This window comes from Hypanus sabinus, chromosome 14 (genome assembly GCF_030144855.1).
Source record: "Hypanus sabinus isolate sHypSab1 chromosome 14, sHypSab1.hap1, whole genome shotgun sequence".
NCBI lineage: Eukaryota > Metazoa > Chordata > Chondrichthyes > Myliobatiformes > Dasyatidae > Hypanus > Hypanus sabinus.
The window spans coordinates 46652014-46676111 of NC_082719.1; the positions used below are offsets into that span (position 1 = coordinate 46652014).

General features: G+C 38.9%; 1 protein-coding gene across 5 annotated transcripts in view; it reads right to left on the minus strand.

Annotated features, from left to right (window-relative positions):
* The window catches only part of atp8a1 (ATPase phospholipid transporting 8A1), a 373263-nt gene that overhangs the window by 14291 nt on the left and 334874 nt on the right, over window positions 1–24098 (minus strand). For all 5 annotated transcript variants that reach the window (XM_059989113.1, XM_059989114.1, XM_059989112.1 and 2 more), the window contains 3 exons: window positions 23612–23668; window positions 10655–10762; window positions 1429–1517 (listed from right to left, as the gene is read on the minus strand). In XM_059989113.1, the coding sequence (XP_059845096.1) occupies window positions 1429–1517; window positions 10655–10762; window positions 23612–23668 (254 nt within the window). The remainder of the gene's footprint in view (window positions 1–1428; window positions 1518–10654; window positions 10763–23611; window positions 23669–24098) is intronic.

Genomic DNA, 24098 nt, shown 5'->3' on the forward strand with positions numbered 1-24098 from the left:
CCACTTCCTCATCTAAATCATTTATAAAAAAAACATTAAGTATAAGGGTCCAAGAACAGATCCCTGTTGGACACCATTAGTCATGGACATCCAGACAGTATGCAGTCCATCTACTACCTTCTGTGGGAAGCCAATTCTGAATCCACACATCCAAGCTTCTCTGTATTCCATGCTTCCTGACTTTCTGAATAGGCTTACCATGGGAAAATTTGCCAAATGCTTTACTAAAATCCATATACACTACATCCACCACTCTACCTTCATTAACTTGTTTTGCACTTCCTTGAAAAAGTCAATTAGGCTTTTTAAGCACGACCTGTCCCTAACAAAGCCACACTGACTATCCCAATCAGACTATGCTTCTGCAAATGCTTGAAAATCGTGTCTGTAAGAATCCTCTTTAATAGCTTGCCAACCACTGAAGTAAGACTCACTGGTGTATAACTCCCAGGATTATCCTTATTACCTTTGTTGAACAAAGGAATAACACTTGCCATCTTGCAATCTTCTGGTACTACTCCTATGGCCAGTGAGGAGATGAAGATCATCGCCAATGGTGCTGCAATTTCTTCCCTTGCATCCTGTAGTAACCTTGGGTAAATCCTACCCAGCCCTGGGGACATACCTAGACTAACGTTTTTCAAAATTTCCAACACTGCCTCTTCCCTTACCTTGACATGTTCCAGTACATTAGCCTGTTCTATTTTGATCTCACATTCGTCAACTTCCTTAGAAAGTAAGGGACCAACTGAGGTCCTTTAAGTTGTAAGTTTTATGATAAGTCGTCTAAAAGTAAAGCAGGAGTGTGGTGTGGATAGGGAAGACAGCAGAAGACTAAGACTGACAGATTCAAATACCATAACCATCAGAGGACACATGGTTTACAGTCTTGCCTTCTGTAGTACAACCCTGTTGTTTGGCAGCACAAACTATATTTCTTAAAAGTCTCAAATTTTTAGTTACATTTACTTCCATGTCTACTCCAATTTATTTTTCTTGTTATAACAGCTTTGCGACTATTCCTAAAATTTATGCATTGTGTCACAATTTCCTAAAGTATATCAATGCTCTTTTAAATAACTCCATGGTGTCTTCATTTAATTAAATTAAACTCTTACCCTTATTTAATTTTACTACCTTAAGTGTTTTTAGCATTATTAAGAACAACCTATTCAGAACTACATTCCAGAGATACTGGACTTCAGGTGACATGAATGAACCATTGCAAAACACATGAAAATGTACTCTCCCTTACTCCAGTGGTCTAGGTACCCATCATCACAGTGTTAGCACTGATCAAACAACATAGTCAAGATCAGTTTAGATTATTGCTTCATCAGGTCAAAGCAATTAAAATACAGAATTCTGTTTCTTTTAGAACAGAAACATTTACAGGGATTTATACTTGTACATTTTGGTCATACGTACACTTTGTAAGCAACATCACACAGAAGGGTGGCAATTGGGATGAAGAACAGGCCCATCCAGAAAGCACCAGAGCTGAATAACATTACAGCCTGTGGAAATTAATAAAACACAAATTTCCCATTATGAGCAGAGCTAAACACATTTGCAATATAAATAATTAATCCCAAAGTTCACACAGGACACTTTAAGTGCAAATTATTTAGTGAAACACAGTTCCAGTTCATATCTTGTTAAAAAGTACAGTCAGTGGAAAGATAGTGGAAGCAGTTACAGTGACGGCACCAGTAAGTCACTGGAAAATCAAAGAGGATTTGGAAAAAACTGTGTTCACCTAGGTCATGGTAAGAATCTTCACCAAACGGAGTAGATGTGAATTGTTTGAAACATAAACATCAGCATTAATGTGGGGCCAAATGACCCTTTTCTGCATTATATATTCTGTGTCATATTAATTCCTCATTTGATTAATTCTCAGTGACACAAATGTCTGAGTAAATATCATTAACATAAAAGTTCCTTCATCATTCCCAGTTTTATTTTCTCCGCTCTACACAATGAAATACGATTTCTGGGGAGCTTTGGACTGGAGGAGCTATTTTTCCAAGAGAAAGTCTGGGCAGGAAGTGTCATGAAGCTATTTGGTTTCTGCTGTTTGCTGCAAGCACTCAACTGTACTTCATTAGGTATAGTGCCAAGATCATCAAAATGACTTACAAAATAAAGTCCTTGTCAATGGGATAGACTATAACTTTTATTCCCACGAAGTGCAACAGATGGAATCATGGAGTTTCCTGAAGATCGTGCAAAACTGGGCTCCATCATTGATATTCTGTGATTCCATTGTGATTTGAAATCTAAGGGCACTTAACAGCTAAGTCAGTCCTTTTGGAACTGCATGACACTGCCAACATAATTTAGCCCAATGAGTGGTGCAGCCAAAAGAACAAAAAAACAAAAGATATTCAAACTTTAGAACTGTAACAAAAAAGAATAGTAAAAACAGTATCGCAGGCCCATTAAATACTGAGGAAGGTGGGAAAAGAGTAGGGAAAAAGGAAATTATAACTCTTTTAAATTCAGTCATTCAAACAGAAGAGGATGATAAAATAACAGTTTACCAAAGGGTATCCAAAATGAAATTGCAGGAAGAAATTTAATGGATTTAATAAAAATAGAACAAAAATTGTGGAGCAAACTATGGGATTATAACAAACAATTTACATGGACCTGATGATTTTCATCTCAGAGTATTGAACAAATTGAAGAAATTGCATGCACTTTGATTTTAATTTTATTGCTGCCAGCTATAGGGACGGTGCATTTGCATTATACAACTGCAACTGTTAAATAATTATTTAAGGTGGCAGCAATGGGTCATATCATATTGACGCTGGGCAAGTTACAAGTGCCTAACTAATGATAGAGTGACTGAGTGATTTTATCACTGATCAAATAGGGTGAACAGTGGATCACATGACCAAATCTGATTAAGGTAGTTGGCAGCAAGGGAGTTGGGAAAATTTCTATGGGAACTCTCAATGTGGATTTCATGGAGGCAAGTGATGAAATTTTATGTAACAAAAAGCAGACCACATTAAAGTAACACACACAAAATACTGCAGGAACTCAGCAGGCCAGGCAGCAACCATGGAAAAGAGTAAACAGGCAACATTTCCGGCCGAGACCCTTCAACAGGACTAATTTTTGGGAGGTTTGATTGAGTGTAGAATGGAGAACTGCAGGCTTTGCTTTTAAATGTACAGTATACTAATAACAGGTGGAGGGGGAGATTGTCAAATATTCAGATTTGTAGAAGGCATTAAATTAGGTGGCAGAGCAAGTTGCACAGATGAAAGTAAGTAGTTACTGAAAGGCATGGATGGAGTTAATGAGGAGATGAACTGCTGGAACACAGAGATCAACAAGTTCAGATGCAAGAAAAATAAATCTGAATTTTATACAGGCAGGTGACAAGGAGCTGTGAAATTTCCAAATTCTGAAAAACTTAAGCTTAGAAAGATATGTTGGCAGAATTGTATGGAGCCTTGTTTAGAACAGCACTGAGAGGAGATTTTAAATTTATGAACAGGCAGATATTCGCTAGGATAGTACCAAAGCTATGAATTATATTATGAAGATGGGCTCCAAGCCGAGACAGTGTGAGTACTACCTCTAATGGTTAAAGCGAGAATTAAGTGCCATAATTTGAACTTTAAAGTTGCGTCAATTGGGTGCGAAATCAGAGTTTCTTCTGCAACAAAATATAATGCAAATACCGACTCACTCTGGATGCCGGGCTGATTGAAGAATGTTAGAACTTGGTTGGAAAATAATGAAATATCAGAAAAGTCTAAAGGTCTTGTACTTTAATTAACCCATCAGCTGCTCCTTTGCGTCACTGTGTGTGGTACATCATGCCTGATTTTTAGCTGTTATTTCCATCTTTCTGCTTTGCTGTCTGACAAGTTTGAGGTGCTGTGCCATAGAATTCCATATTCCAGTGGCAAAGGCTTTCATGTTAGAAACCTTTCTTACTGCAGTCTTGAGGAATCTGCTGTATTTCTAATTTTCCAACCTTTCCTTTTAAAACTTCTTCAATTTCAGATTAGCTTTCCTTTGAGAGAACAATTTTATTCTAGAGTGATATGTCTCTGGTATTATATGGCAAAGAAATAACTGATATCAAGTGCCATACTAAAAAAAAGGTCCCATCTAAATAACACACTTCAACAGTCTGTTAAAAATGTAGTCAAAACAAAGTTCATCCTGCTGCAAATGACACAGCATAAACGATGGGTGACAGAAGATGACTGAAGTGAAAAGGACTGAATGCAACATTATGCAGCTTACAAATTCAGTATAAGATTACATGGGCAAGAAATTCCCTTTACTCTTACATGCTAAACATAAACTTGAATACTAAATATAACTTTATGTATTTTTAATGTATCTGTGTACTTAAAATAGCAAAGTGAAAGTGCAATCTGAATGTATTTAGACCAAGACAGGTCTTAACAGATCTACAACAGATATTCTCTCAAAGTCTGAGATCCCACAGTTAACATTAAAACAGCTGGTGGCTTCCCAACTGATAGTCACCAAATTAATCATTTGGTGCTCAACTTGACAGTGCCTGTAAATTTTCAGATTTCAACTGTGTGGGATACCCAAGTGTATCTCTGGTCCAGACAAGCACCAACTCATTTGACAGATGTATCTAGCTACGGTTGATTATGGTGAAAAGTTGAGTGAAAATGCAATTTTTTTTTCACATTTGTAGGAACAAACCCACAGTGGCAGATTATAATTATTTTCAAGAACTTACACTTGCGTGCATTAAGGTACATGAACAGTGTTGTAAAAGTAACAGTTTCTTTCATCACTCATTTAAGATGTGACATGATTGACTTAATTCATTATAGTCCACAGATGAATGACATGTTTATTTTAAAAGATATTTTTAAGGGCCACTGATTGACAAGATTTCCTTCCTCTCACTTCCGTTCCCTATAAATCCCTGTGTTTCTGAAGCTGTAGTTTTAAGCACTTATTCAAAATCATTATGATCAGAGCAGTTTAGAGGATTAAGTTGTATTAGTGCAATTTTATTCTGTTACTTTTAATTTATCAGTCAAGAAGCCTGTCTCAAAGTTATTATGTCAGCTGAGAGGCAGTGATTGCACCAGCACTGGAAATCCATCTGAAGAACAATCAGAAGTGGGAATTCTGTTCTTATGTTCCTTCTCACAAAACTTAATTTGCATTGACTTTAGTACACATACAATTTTAGCATGATTCTAGTACTTCTGCTGAGCTGGTGGCACAGGCTGGTATTCCAGTAACATTTAGGCATTGTTTGGAAAAGCACTGCAATTGCCAAGGTCAAGTGGGCTATGGACCTTGTGCTAGGAAATGTGATTAGTAGAGATAGGTGTAATGCTCAGCATAGACATGGAGGGCCAAAGATCCCATTTCTGTGCACCATGACTGTACCACCTTTACCAGATCACCATAGATTAGCAAAGTTCTTGAATTTAAAATTCTTCAATTTGGAGATTTTTTTTTTCTTGGCTTCTTTGAACAATCACCCGGTTTCTGAAGCAATCTATGGACATGAAGCAGACTAAATCATATTCCCTTAGGATTTCCTCTTTAAATACTGAAAATAAACATGCTTATGATAATTATTACTATTCTACTTCCTTTACCTAAGGTATTCCACCTGTTAAAAGAGAAATATGTCGATTTCATTTTTCCATATGGAATGTATTCATGACAAAATTTGCAGATTTGCTGCCTTTTTTAATAACATAGAAACTAAACCTGTAAACAAATTTCATTGACTAATTGATTAAAGAAAGAGACAACAGCATTAATCAAAATAATCTTTAAAGTTTGCTTGCTGATAAAAGTTGTTTCCTCAGCCATCCCAGCAATCTCTCAAAAATAATACTGTATGCTGGTGAAAACTAAAACAAATTTGATTACACAGACCAAAAAAAAAGAGCCTGTAGCATTTTCAAACATCAAACCCACCTACTTCATCTTCCCGCCACGTTAAGGAATTTCCACTTAAACAACACTTTGGTAATAAATAAAATTACAAAATTGAACAAGGAGATCAAATGCTTGATCACGTATTGTGAGGCAGTTGAAGATTTGTGCGAGAATTTTACTCTGCATCTTCTTCAGCAGTTTTGAATTTGCTCTTTAACCAGTTTTTTGATATGCAGCACCGGGTAATAATTGTTCTAAATCAACTTTAAACATGAACTCAGGCAAATAAAAATTTTGTGTTTTGATTTCTACAAAGCAGTAGAGTAAAAAAAAAACCAAAGCAACAATTTGGGCGTATATACACATTTTTATGTGGTAAACTTAAAAGATTATTAGATTAGTTGTTCGAAATCTAATTGAAGAACAATCTTATTATGAGAGATATTTTATGACAAAGACATTAGTTGGCTCTCCCCAGATCACTTGCAGCATTTTAAAAAGCTTTCTGTTATTTTACAATTCTGGAGTTAGTATCTCAATTTCAGTCAAATGATTGGCTTCTAAAGAAAATGTACATTAATTGCTGTAATGCAGTTTTAGGTTAAAAAAATTAGATATTTTCCCAATAATGCAAAATGTTCATTTTCATGTAGCCAATACCAAGCTGATGATTCTATTCTTAGATTAAGCTGAAGAACACAGAACTTGTCTGTGCCGAGTTAATCGCAACTATTCGAACTTCAATTGTGAAGCGGGGACAATTGGCCTGGCTATTCAAATCTTAGTGCCTATAGAAATGATCAAAATGAATTAAAAAAGCAAAGTTTTTATTTGATATTTGAAAGCCTGTCAGATTTCGTGCTGCAGAGGTAATCCAAAGCTCAAAGATTTAAAGCCCACATTCGTATTGAAAACAGAGAACTTCTTTGTGTTTTGTACGAAGAAAAATAAAACCCCACAGAGGTATTTCCTTCCTTGCTGTACAAAAGCTACCCCCCCACCACCCCCCCCCCACCTAAAACACTGTGTAGAAACCATTTTTGTTTCTAACTTTTCACATCTCTCCACACACAGACAAATCATCTGGGAAAGAGCAAAGCGATCCTTTTCAAATGATGCCGGTAACAGGAGCAGCCTGTTCGAAGGACGGGTCCCGACTGCCTCTGTGCGTAGTTTACAAATTGTTCTTAATGTGTGAGATTTGCGGCCCATGCCAAGTTTCTTCTCTAGGCCTTAGTCCCTTCAAATGGATCCTGTCACAAAAGTAGCTCCCAGGGGGATTCAAAGGGATCAGAAATCAGAGAGTCACAAAGCTTGATGTTTCGAAGGCCCAACAGGCCCCAGAGGGAAAACAACAACTCTGTTGTCTATACAACATGACAGCTGCTCAGATTAGGAATTTAGCTTTTTTTGGTCTGGAGTTTTCCTCAAAACATATCTCTGACAATTAAAGCAAATGTCAGTTTATTTCCCCATACATACAAAGGGTTTTACACTGATGTCTCTCAGCATTTAAAAACATATCATACTGAAACTGCTGTAGCAAGTCTACTTGCCCTCCGATGCATGAGATTTAGAAACATGATATTTGGTTGAGCAAGTCCTTAAATAAAAATATATGAATGTGTCAGTCGAAGTGTGGGAGTATACTGGTCCTTTGCCCTCATTATTAGTTTTTATTGTGACTGGTAAAAACAGCTTGATGGGGAGAAACTGATTTTCATTTATAAGCCATGTATAATGCTGGTCTGCCACCTCAACAGTATGCGTTCTAGTCACCCATATACAAGTAAGGCATGAAACCTTTACATTTCAATCTGATACATTTTCAAGCATTTTGAAAGATGGTAATCAAAATTAGAATGCATTTCCTTACTTGCTTTAATCAGTATGATTTAATACACTATTAAATAAAATAATGATTTTACATATTAAATAAAATATTGGTTCTATAAAATTCAAGGCCATGCTGAAAGTCAGTGTACACAGTTTGAGATTGTCACTCTGGGTTTCCTTAGTATATCTGGACACGAGAAGCTTCGACAATGTTATTCAGAGTATAAAATGGAAAAGGAGGAAAAGCCAATCTCCAAATATTTATGTTAAGAATTCTTAATAATACTTGTTTAGCTTAAAGGGTACTAGTGTAAACAGCAACACACACAAAATGCTGGTAGAACACAGCAGGCTAGGCAGCATCTATAGGGAGAAGCGAAGTTGATGTTTCGGGCTGAGACCCTTCGTCAGGACTCAACAGTGTAAACAGTGTGATTTTGGTTGCAAGCGTGTTCTGTGTGTTTTAAGCTACTTCATCAGAACTCCTGTGTTCTAATGCAAAGAATGACCACACATGGATTAGCAGGTTTGCTAGATTTCAGGTCTCTGGAAGCAACAGCTTTTAATGATGTTTAAAATCTTGGATGGATTTTGGGTTCAGCAAAGTCAGTAAAAATACCAAAAAGACAGGGAGATTGGAATTTGAAATTAACTTTGTTATCTTTATGTCTGAAAGCACTGCTTCAGTAATCGAGAATTACAATGCGGATACAACATCTGAAGCCACACATGCACTGCACGTAAAAGATTCAACATATATACTGCTGATTTTTGAAGTAACCTTGAAGGTGAAGTTAAACTTGATCCTTCAATTTGATTTTAATCCTTTTGCTTTTCCCACCCTTTCGGGATTTGCTCCTACATTTAGCCCTGGAAAGCTGAATTACTTTCCTCCCAACTATTAGTAATGCTCCACTGAAGGTACTTGTAAGAAGACAGTTGGGGTGGATCAATATTTTTTTTACACAAATACCTACTGACCCACTCTAATTTACTGCTGATAAACAAAATCATATCTCACTCAATTTTCTCAGCAAGACCAAACTTGAGAAGTAGTTAATGGAGAAATTTATCTCAATTTATCTGACAAATAATTGGTCAAATTGCTCTGCTTTAAATAACTGGCAGGGGTTATTTTAAAACAATCAAGAACAGGAGTTTCAGTTACTGAAGGTACTGTATAATTGTAAGAGACTGAATTGGCTACAAGCTGAAATCCTACACTCATTAAATCAACTTGATTCCTGACATGTGCTTAATCAGGCATTTACCTCTACATAAAGTGATTTAAATATATACTTGCTTATTACTGTATTGCAGAAAATTAGCATAAAATTAATAGAGTACTAGTAATGGGATAATTATTACTCTAAAATAATTCTCCCTTTTCCAATAGGCATAAAAATTCATACATTACTTAATCTGGAAACATGATTCATCATGTTAAATTGGAATTGCTAGTTAACATTGTGGACAAATACTGTACTGCCTGGACAATGTTCCACTGAAAATACTAATTAATTTTATTTTAGATGCATCCTAGGTATCCAAACAGTTTTTATTTGATATAAACTCTCACACCCGATTACTTCCTAAAAATATGTATTATCCCCTAGTAGGAAAGCAAGCCATTATGTAATTATCTACAACCATCAGTACCTAAACAGTTAAAAACTTCATTAAACAAGGCCAAAAAGACAAGGGTAAGCCTAGTGGATGTTATTTCAGGATAATACAATGCTTGCAGCTGTTACAATCCAGTAATAGAATCAGAATGCTGACTCCACTAAATATTTTGCAGCCAGCATACATACCAATTCATTTAAACATCACAACTTTCACAACATTGATATTCACTTGCTCTACTGACCGTTGTGGTATTTATCTTTTAATAGATTTTGTTCCAATCATCATCTAGTGATTACTTTGTGCCTTTGCACAAAGTGGCCATCATCTTAAACAAACAGGAGAAAATCTGCTGGAAATCCAAGCAACACACACAAAATGCTGGGGGAGCTTAGCAGGCCAGGCAGAATCTATGGAAAAAGAGTACAGTCGCTGTTTTAGGCCGAGACCCTTCGGTCTCTTAAACAGATGTGTTATTATCTTGATACGTACTCATCGATTTCAGAGCAAGGACCATAGGTTAAGAATCGGAAACAGTAAACTGGTTATTTCCTGCTAGGCTTGTATATGAAACCAAATTACACTTACTAGATAGCACTGAGCAAAGATCTAACCCAAGCCAGTTTGGTCAACCTGACTTATTGTTAGTTATTTATTGATTAACTGAGCATTGAAACTAACTTTCAAATGTGACAGAAACACTAGAGACAGAAAGACAGATATCATCTACTACAACAAGCAAATGACTTCAAAGCCATGATACTAAACTGCCTTCAGGGACATTGGCGGCTTAATGATTTCTGAAGAACCCAAAAAGGTCTTAAAATTAGGGACTAGCTATCCAGGAGTTTATACATTGTGGAACATGATATTTATCAAGAAATCCTATTTTCTAGAAAATTCTGATGGAAAAATGCAGATTAATTTTAAACATTATTTAAATTAAACATTTTACACACTCTGGCACTCTGGCAAATAGTGCAGCTTTACCCTCACAGTCTTCCAGAAAACCATAATTTCCATTAAAAAAAAAACCTGTATATCCATTACCAATGTTAATCCCACAACTCTTCAGGTCAATTTGTAATTTGATTACCATACTTTTCATGTTACTTCTATTTTTGTCATTTTAGAAGTGGGAAAAGATCCTTTCACAGATGGATAATTAAGTACGAATCCAACAAGTATAACACATGATAAAGCCAATCCAGAAAATTTGGATGTCGCTGTAGCAGACAGGAAAAAGCATGAAATTAAATGTTTGTACCTCTCCAGATATGTCAGGAGCCAATGGAATCGCCGGCCAGAGTGAAGAGTAGATTGCAAAAAACACCACCCACATTCCAATGCTGCCCCAGATGGCCACATGACTGAACTATTAAGGAAAAGAAAACGGGACATTAAGCATTCAATAAAGATAATTGAGAACATAAGAATAGCTTATACAGAGCCACGATCCTATCTTGATAATTATTAAGATTATTACTAATCATGTCCCTGCCCATCTCCTGTGCATCCAAATGTTTATTGGTCTTAACCTCAGTGACTGGACATCCAAGAGCATCTTAGGTAGAGGATTCCAAAGATGTACAAACTGCCAGGTAAATACATTTCTTATCCCAGTCCTGAATGGGTGATTCCTCACCCTGAGAGCATGCCACAAAGCCATATAATATCCTGGAAGAGGAAACAGATGCTTGACATGTATCCTCTCAGTCCCTCTCAGTATATTTTATATAATAATGTGTGATTACCTCAAATTCTTCTAAGCTTCTGTGAGAAATTATTGTTACTCAGTTTCTCCTCATAGGTCAACTCCTAAGTTAAGAAACACTCGAGTGGATCTTCACCACACTAATTCTCAGCCAATATCAATAAACCAAGAGCCCCAAACTGTCAACAGAACTCCAGATGCGATCTCAGAGACATTCTGGGCAAACTCAAGGATCTCTTATCTTTGCATTATTGCCTTCTTGTACGCCATGAACCATCTGACTAAGATTTGTCTGCACCCTGACATTCACTATTTAAAAAGTATTGTTTCTTAATTCTTCCTACCAAAGTACATTAATTCACACCTTCCCAGATCTGATTGCACCTGCCGTTTACTTACCCATCGCTTCTAAAGAATTAAAAGCAACTTTGTTCTCACTACAAGGTATGTTGTGGAGAAAGAAACTATAATATTGTGACTTGGTTTGGCTTCAAGATGTAGTGAAGAAGACACTTCTGATAAAGATTGCTGATTGGCCTTATCTGTCACACGTCCATTACAGTAAAGTGCACTGTTTGCGTCAAATCAAATCAGCGAGGATTGTGATGGGCAATCGCAAGTGTTGCCATGCTTCTGGTGCCAATATAACAATTAGTTAGATTCTTCACCATCACTAGATCCAGATCCAAGCTCGAATTCCCTATTCAACAACACTGCAGGAATACTCTTTGTTATTGAGCCTCGTCTGTTCATCTTTTCCTGTCTGTTGTGCTACCATTTCTAACTATCCTATTACTCAATGATACTAATGTCTTTTAAATTATATTTACCTCATAGCTTTGCCTATTGTCTGAAGTAACCATCATTGTTGCTAAAACTCTTGTTTTGCAAGAAAAGATTTTCATATTGCATATATTGTAGTTGCATGTGTATTTTCCCTTCGCGTTGTTATATACTTCTCATTTGTTAATAGTTCTCACAGAGTTTATAGCTGTAATTTTGCCATTTTTTCTCTCCAAGTTGACTGATCCAGTACTTTGTGATTGCCTTCCGCATTTCTGATTTTGTTGCAGGAAAGCTAAACCACAACAGAGACACAAGAGATCACAGACAGACAATAAACACAGGAGTAGGCCATTCGGCCCTTTGAGCCAGCACCACCATCCAATGAGATCATGGCTGATCATCCACAATCAGCACCCCGTTCCTGCCTTCTCCCCATATCCCCTGACTCCACTATCTTTAAGAGCTCTATCTAACTCTTTCTTGAAAGCATCCAGAGAATTGGCCTCCACTCTCCTCTGCTATTTAATGGCAGAGCATTCCATAGATCCACAACTCTCTGGGTGAAAAAGCTTTTCCTGAACTCCATTCTAAATGGCCTACCCTTTATTCTTAAACTATGGACTCTGGTTCTGGACTCCCCCAACATTGGGAACATGTTTCCTGCGCTAGCATGTCTAATCCCTTAATAATCTTATATGTTTCAATCAGATCCCCTCTCATCCTTCTAAATTCCAGTGTATACAAACCCAGTCGCTCCAATCTTTCAACATACGACAGTCCTGCCATCGTGGGAATTAACCTTGTGAACCTACGCTGCGCTCCCTCAATAGCAAGAATGTCTTTCCTCAAATTTGGAGACCAAAACTGAACACAATACTCCAGGTGTGGTCTCACCAGGGCCCTGTACAACTGCAGAAGGACCTCTTTGCTCCTATACTCAACTCCCCTTGTTATAAAGGCCAACATGTCATTAGCTTTCTTCACTGCCTGCTGTACCTGTATGCGTACTTTCAGTGACTGACGTACAAGAACACCAAACATCATTGTACTTCCCCTTTTCCGAACTTGACACCATTCAGTTATCTGCCTTCCTGTTCTTGCCACCAAAGTGGATAACCTCACATTTATCCACATTAAACTGCATCTGCCCACTCACCCAACCTGTCCAAGACACCCTGCATTATCCTAACATCCTTCTCATATTTCACACTGCCAATCCAGCTTTGTGTTATCTGCAAATTTGCTAATGTTACTTTTAATCCCTTCATCTAAATCATTAATGTATATTGTAAACAGCTGCGGTCCCAGCACCGAGCCTTGCGGTACCCCACTAGTCACTGCCTGCCATTCTGAAAAGGACCCGTTAATCCCTACTCTTTGTTTTCTGTCTGCCAACCAATTTTCTATCCATGTTAGTACCCTACCCCCAATACCATGTGCTCTAATTTTGCCCACTAGTCTCCTATGTGGGACCTTATCAAAGGCCTTCTGAAAGTCCAGGTACACTACATCCACTGATGCTGCAGTATGGAGCTACATGAAAAACAGTGGAGGAAAGTAGTGGATCAAGCAGCAGACTTCATTAAAATCTGTGTGGACAAGTGTGTGCCTACAAAGATTTACTGTATCTTCCCAAACCAAGCGCCATGGATGAACCAGGAGGTATGTCATCTGCTGAAGGCTAGGTCTGTGGGATTCAAGTCTGGCGACCCAGAAAACCAGATGTGATTTACGGAGGGTTATTTCAAGGGCGAAGAGACAATTTCAAATGAGGTTGGAGGCGATATCAGATGCACGACAACTCAATAGCATGACTGTAACCCAATAGCATGAGTGGCAGCGATACTTCACTACCAGATGAACTCAACGCCTTCTATGCCCACTTTGAAAGGCAGAACACAACTACAGCTGTGAAGATCCCTGCTGCACCCGATGACTCTGTGATCTCTGTCTCAGAGGCTGATGTTACACTGTCTTTAAAGAGAGTGAACCCTTGCAAGGTGGAAGGTCCAGATGGAGTATCAGGTAAGGCTCTGAAAACCTGTGCCAACCAATTAGCGGGAGTATTCTAGGATACTTTCAACCTCTCACTGCTATGGGCAAAAGTTCCCACTTGCTTCAAGAAGGCAACAATTATACCAGTGCCTAAGAAGAATAACATGAGCTGCCTTCATGATTACCATCTAGTAGCACTCATATCTACAGTGATGAAATGCTTTGAGAGGTTGATCATGACTAGACTGAACTCCTGCCTCAGCAAAGACCTGGACCCATCACCACAATGGGTCAATAACAAATGCAATCTCAATGGCTCTGCACATGGCTTTAGACCACCTGGACATCACAAACACCTATGTCAGGATGCTGTTCATTGACTATAGCTCAGCATTTAATACCATCATTTCTACAATCCTGATTGAGAAGTTACAGAACCTGGGCCTCTGTACCTCCCTCTGCAATTAGATCCTCGACTTCCTAACTAGAAGAACACAGTCTGTGTGGATTGGTGATAGCATATACTCCTCGCTGACGATCAATACTGGTGCACCTCAGGCGTCTGTGCTTAGCCCACTGCTCTACTCTAAATATATACACATGACTGTGTGGCTAGGCATAGCTCAAATAACAATTATAAATTTGCTGACAATACAACCATTGCTGTAGAATCACAGGTGGTGATGAGAGGACGTACAGGAGTGAGATATGCCAACTACTGGAGTGGTGCCACAGCAACAACCTGACACTCAACGTCAGTGAGACCATAGAGCTGATTGTGGACTTCACAAAGGATAAGACAAAGGAACACATACCAATCCTCATAGAGGGATCAGAAGTGGAGAGAGTGAGCAGTTTCAAATTCCTGGGTGTCAAGATCTCTGAGGATCTAACTTGGTCCCAACATATCGATGCAGTTATATAGAAGGCAAGTCAGTGGGTATACTTCTTTAGGAGTTTGAAGAGATTTGACAAGTCAACAAATACACTCAATGTACTGTGGACAAGATCCTGACAGGTTGCATTACTGTCTGGTATGGGGGTCTACTGCACAGGACTGAAAGAAGCTGCAGAGGATTGTAAATCTAGTCAGCTCCATCTTGGGTACTATCCTACGAAGTACCCTGGACATCATCAAGGAGCAGTGTCTCAGAAAGGCAATGTCCATTATTAAGGTCCTTTAGCACCCAGGGTATGTCCTTTTCTCACTGTTACTATCAGGTAGGAGGTACAGAAGCCTGAAGCCACACACTCAGCGATTCAGGAACAGCTTCTTCCCCTCTGTCATCCGATTCCTAAATGAACATTGAATCCTTGGATCCTCACCTTTTTCAATATATACTATTTTCTGCTTTTTGCACGTTTTAAAATCTATTCAATATATGTATACTGTAATTGATTTACTTATATATTTATTATTATTATTTTTATTTTTTTTCCTCTTCTACATTATGCTGCTGCAAAGTTAACAAATTTCACGTCACATGCCGGTGATAATAGATGTGATTCATGGAGGGATTGGACTTGAGTCAGGCTGAATCCAGACAAAGAGTCTCAACTGAAACATGAACTGTCCCTTTTCCTCCACAGAGTTCCTTCAGTGTTTTTTTGTGTAAGCTACATACAGCTTTGCTAGTTATTTTCCCAAAGGTTAATATGCAGTCACAGTCGTAAAAAGATTTTATTTATTCAACACACAAAATGTAGGACGATCTAAACAAGTCAGGCAGTATCTATGGAGGTGAATAAACAGTCAATATTTTGGGCAAAGATACTTCATCAGGAATGGAAAGAAAGGGGAGGTAAGTCAGAATATGGTGAGGCTGTGGAAGGAGTACAAGCTGATAGTTCCTATCCCCTCCCAGACTCTTCATTCCCCTTTCCCCACTTTCCTTTCCATTCATCTGGTCTCACCTATCACTTGCATCTTGTACTCCTTTCCCTCTTCCCACCTTCATATTCTAGCCTCTGCTCAATGCTTTCCAGTCCTGATGAAGAGTCTGGGCACAAAATTTCGACTGTTTATTCCCCTGCATAGATGCTGCCTGATTTGTGTTCTTCCAGCATTTTATGTGTTGCTCAATGTTTCCAGGATCTACAGAATTTATAGAAACATAGAAAATAGGTGCAGGAGTAGGCCATTCGGCCTTTGAGCCAGCACCACCATTCAGTATGATCATGGCTGATCATCCAACTCAGAACCCTGTACCCGCTTTCTCTCCATACCCCCTGATCCCTTTAGCCACAAGGGCCATATCTAACTTCCTCTTAAATATAGCCAATGAACCGGCCTCAACTGTTCCCTGTGGCAGAGAATTCCACAGATTCACCACTCTCTGTGTGAAGAACTTTTTCCTCATCTTGGTCCTAAAAGGCTTCCCCTTTATCCTTAAACTGCGACCCCTCGTTCTGGACTTTCCCAACATCGGAAACAATCTTCCTGCATCTAGCCTGTCAAATCCCTTTAGAATTTTATACGTTTCAATAAGATCCCCCCCCCCCAATCTTCTAAATTTCAGTGAGTATAAGCCTAGTCGATCCAGTCTTTCTTCATATGAAAGTCCTGCCATCCCAGGAATCAATCTGGTGAACCTTCTCTGTACTCCCTCTATGGCAAGAATGTCTTTCCTCAGATTAGTGGACCAAAACTGCACACAATATTCTAGGTGCGGTCTCACCAAGGCCTTGTACAACTGCAGTAGAACCTCCCTGCTCCTGTACTCAAATCCTTTTGCTATGAATGCCAACATACCATTTGCCTTTTTCACCGCCTGCTGTACCTGCATGCCCACCTTCAATGACTGGTGTACAATGACACCCAGGTCTCGTTGCATCTCCCTTTTTCCTAATCGGCCACCGTTCAGATAATAATCTGTTTTCCTGCTCTTGCAACCAAAGTGGATAACCTCACATTTATCCACATTAAATTGCATCTGCCATGAATTTGCCCACTCACCTAACCTATCCAAGTCACCCGGCATCCTCTTAGCATCCTCCTCACAGCTAACACCGCTGCCCAGCTTTGTGTCATCCGCAAACTTGGAGATGCTGCATTTAATTCCCTCATCTAAATCATTAATATATATTGTAAACAACTGGGGTCCCAGCACTGAGCCTTGCGGTACCCCAACTAGTCACCGCTTGTCATTCTGAAAAGGTTCTGTTTACTCCCACTCTTTGCTTCCTGTCTGCCAACCAATTCTCTATCCACATCAATACCATACCCCCAATACCGTGTGCTTTAAGTTTGCACACTAATCTCCTGTGTGGAACCTTGTCAAAAGCCTTTTGAAAATCTAAATATACCACATCCACTGGCTCTCCCCTATCCACTCCACTAGCTACATCTTCAAAAAATTCTATAAGATTCGTCAGACATGATTTTCCTTTCACAAATCCATGCTGACTTTGTCCGATGATTTCAACTCTTTCCAAATGTGCTGTTATCACATCTTTGTTAACCGACTCTAGCATTTTCCCCACCACCGATGTCAGACTAACTGGTCTATAATTTCCCGGTTTCTCTCTCCCTCCTTTTTTAAAGAGTGGGGTTACATTAGCCACCCTCCAATCCTCAGGAACTAATCCAGAATCTAAGGAGTTTTGAAAAATTATCACTAATGCATCCACTATTTCTTGGGCTACTTCCTTAAGCACTCTGGGATGCAGACCATCTGGCCCTGGGGATTTATCTGCCTTTAATCTCTTCAATTTACCTAACACCATTTCCCTACTAACATGCATTTCCCTCAGTTCCTCCATCTCACTAGACCCTCGGTCCCTTACTTTTTCCGGAAGATTATTTATGTCCTCCTTAGTGAAGACAGAACCAAAGTAGTTATTCAATTGGTCTGCCATGTCTTTGTTCCCTATGATCAATTCACCTGTTTCTGACTGTAAAGGACCTACATTTGTCTTGACCAATCTTTTTCTTTTCATGTATCTATAAAAGCTTTTACAGTCAGTTTTTACATTCCCTGCCAGCTTTCTCTCATAATCTTTTTTCCCTTTCCTAATTAAGCCCTTTGTCCTCCTCTGCTGGTCTCTGAATTTCTCCCAGTACTCAGGCGTGCCGCTTTTTTTTGCTAATTTATATGTTTCTTCTTTGGACTTGATACTATCCCTAATTTCCCTTGTTATTTACTCATTCACAAGATCTTCCTATTTCCCTTAGCAGTGAAAAAAGTCTCCATCAGAAGCCTATTTTGAATGTTATATTACAAAACATTTGCTCTATGAAACTGCAAATGATAAATGCACTACTCAAGAAAACATTGATGCAAAGTAATCTGTTTTTATAGTGGTTGATAAACTATATTCTCTTTAAAGGGACTGAATAGCTTTAGTACGGTCTTGAAATGATGACTAAATAAATACGACAAGATTTCAGAGTTCAATATTTTCAGCAATAGGCATAAAGAGTAGCAAGAATAGCTTTTACCACCATAAAACAAAATCTTGTTACAAATTTGTTCTGAGTGCACTTCCTGGAGGGAATGTGAATGAAATCAAGGCAGAAGCTAATCTACCCATGCCAAGAACATATTGTCTTGATCTGGTTGGGCACATTTCTATTTCTAGGAAGAATATTGTTCAACTTGGGGAGTTGCCAAATACATATAAATGAAGCAGTCTTAATCAGTATGGGGCATTGATAAAACCATTGCTTCTTTACATCAGGCCTTCTTTGTGACAGGAGATTAACATAATTGGGAAAAGCCCACAGAGGCAGCTAATTCCACAATCCTGCAGTCACGATGAGAATGACAATTGCAACACTGTAGCCCCAATTTCCCAAAATTCATCCTTGTGACCATACTTCCCCATTTGAGATCCAAAATTATTCAACACAGAAATTATCCAAATGGAAACTAGCTGTCAAATATTGATTGGAACAAAGAAATAATTTTCACCTAAGTGATAAGAGCCATAGGCTCAGGAATAGATCTTTGAAACACCTGCAGTCAAATGTCACGTGGGCCATTTTGCCTAACTTGATTATAAAGTTCCAATTCATTTCCATTTCTTTATACTGCCAAATGTTGTCAAGAAAGCTTTCTTTCAATTTGTTAATTATTTCTTTATTTATAATGATCGTACAATATTCTTAATATATTGTAATTTTTACAAGTGATGTTTTATGATTTCTTTCAATTGTTTTTAGTCCAAATTGATGTTATTTTATTTTTAAAAATGTATTTGTTGAGGACAGGATCATTTCCTGCTACCCTTTCAATTACTTCAATTATTTTGACATCTTTATCTAATAGGATATGTTTAAGATAAATAATACAAACTTGCTTGAGCAATGACCACTGAAAGGAGCATTCAAGGAGTCATATGCATCAGTTTTCCTGGTAAGTAGAACGTTTTGGGGATGAGTGTAAAGTTATCCACTGTGGTAGAAAAAAATGGGTCAGGAAAGCATCTTGTGAACTTCCCTTTCCAATCGGGCAGAAAGAAGATTCAAAAGCTTGTAAATGCATATCACTAGGCTCAAGAACAGCTTTTCTTCTGGTGTTATAACATTTTTAAATGGTCATTTTGTATGACAAAATGGGCTCCTGACCGCACTATCGACCTTGACATGGCCTTGCACTGTACTATATTTGTGACAATAGACCAATTTATTTCTCTTAAGATTCTTTATCCTTTATCTCTTCCCTCAACATTGCTCACTGCCTTCTCTCTTTGGCTTTTGCTCAATTTTATTGCAGGCCAGTAGATCCTGCTCAAGATGCTGAGTATTCCCTTAAGAGAAGAATGTCAGTACTGTGTGGGTACTATAGAAGATTAGAGCCAAAATTACCTCTATTGATTCATCATGTAACCCAGTATCTGAACAAGATCTGCAACATCAGCCGTGACTCTATCCAGTACATCACAAGCATATCCTTCCACACACTGGCAGTATCTGCTGCTCTATCAAAGATCTTCATCCTCCAGGCCATGTGAACTTCTCCTCAGGCACAGTCCCATACCATCCAGTTCCTGAACTCACCAGCACAACCCTCATCTACTAGAGTTTAGGGACACTAGCCTGAAAGCACGTGCAACCAGGCACAAGGACAGCTTCTATCCTGTGGTTATAGAACTAATTTACAGGTTCCTAGCATGGTAAGATGCCTCACATACTATCTCATTATGATTTTGCACCTCATTGTCTACCTGCACTGCACTCTCTCAGTAACTGTAATACTCTATTCTGCACTTTGTTAATGTTTTACCTTCTACTACCTCAATGCACTGCTGTAATGAATTGACCTGTAAGAACAGTATGCAAGACAAGTTTTTTTAAACTGTTCTCTGCCAATGTGACAATAATAAACAAATTTACTATGACTATCTTGCACTAAAATGGACTTGTTTTAGTTCTAATTATTTTCTATCTTTTAAAAGTTGTGTTTAACATGCTTAATTTGTTTCTCTTGTGAATGCTGCATTTATGATATCACGTGCCTGTGATGCTGCAGCAGTAAAATTTTTCATTGCACCTGTGCATACATGAACTTGTACATTTAACAATAAACTCGACTTTGATTACTGGTCGATTTGACTAGCAGCTACGAACAAGGGAAAATCTGCAGATGTTGGACATCCAAGTAACACACACACAGTGCCGGGGGAACTCAGCAGGTCAGGCAGCATCTACGCAGAAGGGCACCATCGATGTTTCAGCCAGGACCCTTCGGCAGCACTGGAGAAGAAAGGATGAGGAGTCAGAGTAAGAAGGTGGGGGGGGGGGGGGAGGAGAGGAAGATACACAAGCTTATTGGCGAAACTGGGAGGGGAGGGGTGAAGTACAGAGCTGGGAAGTCCATTGGTGAAAGAGATACAGGGCTGGAGAAGGGGGAATCTGACAGGAGAGGACAGAAGGCCATGGAAGAAACAGAAGGAGGAGGAGCATCAGAGGGAGGCAATGGGCAGATAAGGAGATGAGGTGAGAAAGGGAAAAGGGAAGGGGGAATAGTGAAGGTGGGCAGCCATTACCTGAAGCTTGAGAAATCAATGTTCATGCTATCAGCTTGGAGGCTACCCAGACAGAATGCAAGGTGTTCTTCCAACCTGAGCGTTGCCTCATTGCAACAGTCGAGGAGGCACTATACAAATTAGTTCTTTTATATTATTATTTTTGGTCTGATGAATGATCCATCATCCAAAACATTAACTGCTTCTCTTTTCACAGACAGCGCCTGACTCACTTTCTAGCACTTTCTATTTTCATTTTCTTTTCTCATCATACACAAAAGTGTAACCTGATATCTCCTTATTATTAACAGCTCATTACACAGGTCTAATACCATGTGCTGACAAATGCTCTCACTAATCCATTTTGATTCATCCTAAAGTCTCACTTCTTTTATTCTCCATATATCTTCACCGCCCTACTGAAAATCTACTTGCCTTGACACTTTCCACAGATGTTGCCTGACTTGCTTTTCCAGCACTTTTGGTTTTTACTTCAGATTTCCAGCAATTACAGTTGGTTTTCATTTGCAGTGAATTCTTGTTCAAAAGAAGCCAAATGCATTCCAAATGCCACAAGAAAGAATGAAGGGATAAAGTAAAAGACTGCTCTGGTTTCCACCAGGGTAGTAAACAGCATGCGGAAATCACTCCTCATCAGTGCAAGTTATTTCCTGAGTGAAAAGCACAGAAGTTAACATGAGCATAAATACATTCACAAAATTTATTGTGAATTTATTTACGCTCAAGTTTAAATGTGAAGGAGACAGAGAGCTTAGTAACATGGCAACGTGACAACAATTTTTCCCTCAATGGCAAAAAAAAAGAGCTGGTCATTGACTTCCAGAAATGGGGCAATGGACGTGCTAATATTTTCATCAACAGAGCAGAAGACAGTTTCTGAGATCTTCTGCAAGGTAGGCAATTGCTTTGAATTTGACCCAGTAATGATAAGGGAAAGGTGACACATTCCCAAGATGGTCTGCAACATTACAGGGCATTTTAAGATGATGATGCTCCCGTCACCTGTTAACTTCATCTCCAGGTTAATTATTTGAAGTTGCCCTTAAAAGGCAGCTGGCTGATTTGATGCTGGTCATCTTGTAGACAGCATTCGATGCAACCGTAAGGCATTGGAATCAGAGGGAATTGACATTATTGCTGGAAAAGTGCCTAAGGGTGCTGCTTTGGGACAGCAGCAAAGCAGACACATGGCATATCATAGGCATATGCTAGTAACAAACTGCTGGAGGGACTCAGCAAGTCAGGCAGAAATCTACTGAGAGGAATAAACAGTCAACGTTTCGGGCTGAGACACTGCATCAGGATTGGACAGGAAGAGAGTAGAAGCCATAATGTGGTGGTGCAGGGAGGGCAAGCTGGCAGGTAAGCGGGAAGGTGGGTGAAGAAAGAAACTGGGAGGTAATTAGTGGAAGAGGTAAAAGGCTGAAGGAGGAGGAATCCAAGAGGAGAGGACGGTGGACACAGAAGAAAGGGAAGGAAGAGGGGCACCAGAAAGAGGAAATGGACAGGTGAGAAGGGAATCAGAATGGGGAATGGGAAAGGGACGGGAGTGAAATTATCAGAAGTTAGAGAAATTGATTTTCCTGCCATCAAATTGGTGGCTCCCCAGACAGAATATCAGATGTTACTCTGTCAACTAGTACATAGTCTCATCACGGTGGTAGAAGGGTCGTGGTTGGAATAGGAATGGGAATTCCAATTGAAATGTGTGGCCACTAAGAAATCCTGCATTTTGTGGTGGATGGAGTGAAGATACTCTAAAAAGGCAGTCCCCTATTCAAAGTTGGGTCTCACCAATGCAGAGGTTATGGCACCAGGAGCATCAGATCCAATACACAACTCCAACAGACTCCAGGTGAAATGTCCCCTCACCTGGAAGGACCGTTTGGGGCCCTAATTATTCCTGCTATGTTATTTGCTGAAGGATACCTTGTTTTTGATTTAATCTTGTATTTATATTTGTGACTAGCCCAGTTAACTTTCCAGTTGATATTGATTCTCGGGTTTTTATTGATCAGATTCCAGCAATAACAATGGTGTTGAATTTAAAGCAGAGTTAGTTGTTGTCGGAAACCATTACTGCAAGGTGCCTTCATAACAAACATGTCAGATGTCATGTATGCACCCATGCCTGAATGTTGTGAATATTGACATGCACGTAGGCACCAACTGCTTTATTTTGAGGAACTAAACCTCCTGATATCATTATCAATCATCCAAACTCCTTGAGTTACAATGGAGGGAATGTTATTGGTGAAGCAGCTGGGGATGGTTAGATGTTGGATCGGATTTGGAAATATTCTGTAAATAGCGTCCCTAAGGCTTAAATTATTACTTTGTATGAACAGATCTTTTTTTTGTAATTTAAAAATGTGCTGCTGAAGTAATTCTAAATCAGTCAAAATAAAGGGCTTCAACCTGTAATGTTGACTGTCCATGTTTGTCTATAGATGTTGCTAAACTCACTGAGTTCTTGCAGCTTCTTTTTTGCCCCAAATTCCAGCATATGCCACCTCCTCCTTTGTGTCCCCTGTTCTTTGTGATCAACTTGCCTCAATGGAGTGCACGTTTCTGGATTCCCACTGCCTTCAATTTTATTTGGGCTCCTTGGGACTCAATCGTGTCATGATGTATCAACCAATCATGCTCCATTACAGACACAGTAAGCCCCCAAAAAGAAACATTTTATGAACATGCTACAAATGCAAAAATTATATATCATGGATATTTGCTACTTACTGTGGTCCAGGACGATGTCTCCAAACCAGCTTTTAAACAAACAGTAATTACCACAAACTGTGGAGAGAAAGAAATAAATGGCAAGTGACATTGCATCATGAATAAAACTTTATCAATGAGTCTTGACATTGCTATGGTTTGCAATTGCTGAGAATGATAGTTTAAAAAAATCCTCTGAAGATAATTAACTGCTGAGTTTTAGCACACATTTTAATAGGTTGTGAATTTTAGAAGGGTGTTCAATCTGCAAGGCACAAGCAAATGAATGTATACAGATGGCTCAGAAAATATCCTCTTTGGGATGGGGAAGTGTTTCCAAGGTCCACAGCTCACTACATCCCCTTTGGCTTCTTTGGAAGTCCAAGTAATTACCAACAACTCAATATAGTTCAATATCTGAAACATTTAATTTAGATTCTACTTCTACAGCCACAACCTGAGCTGCTAAGTATTTCCTGTAGTCTTATTGATTTATTCAAATTTATCT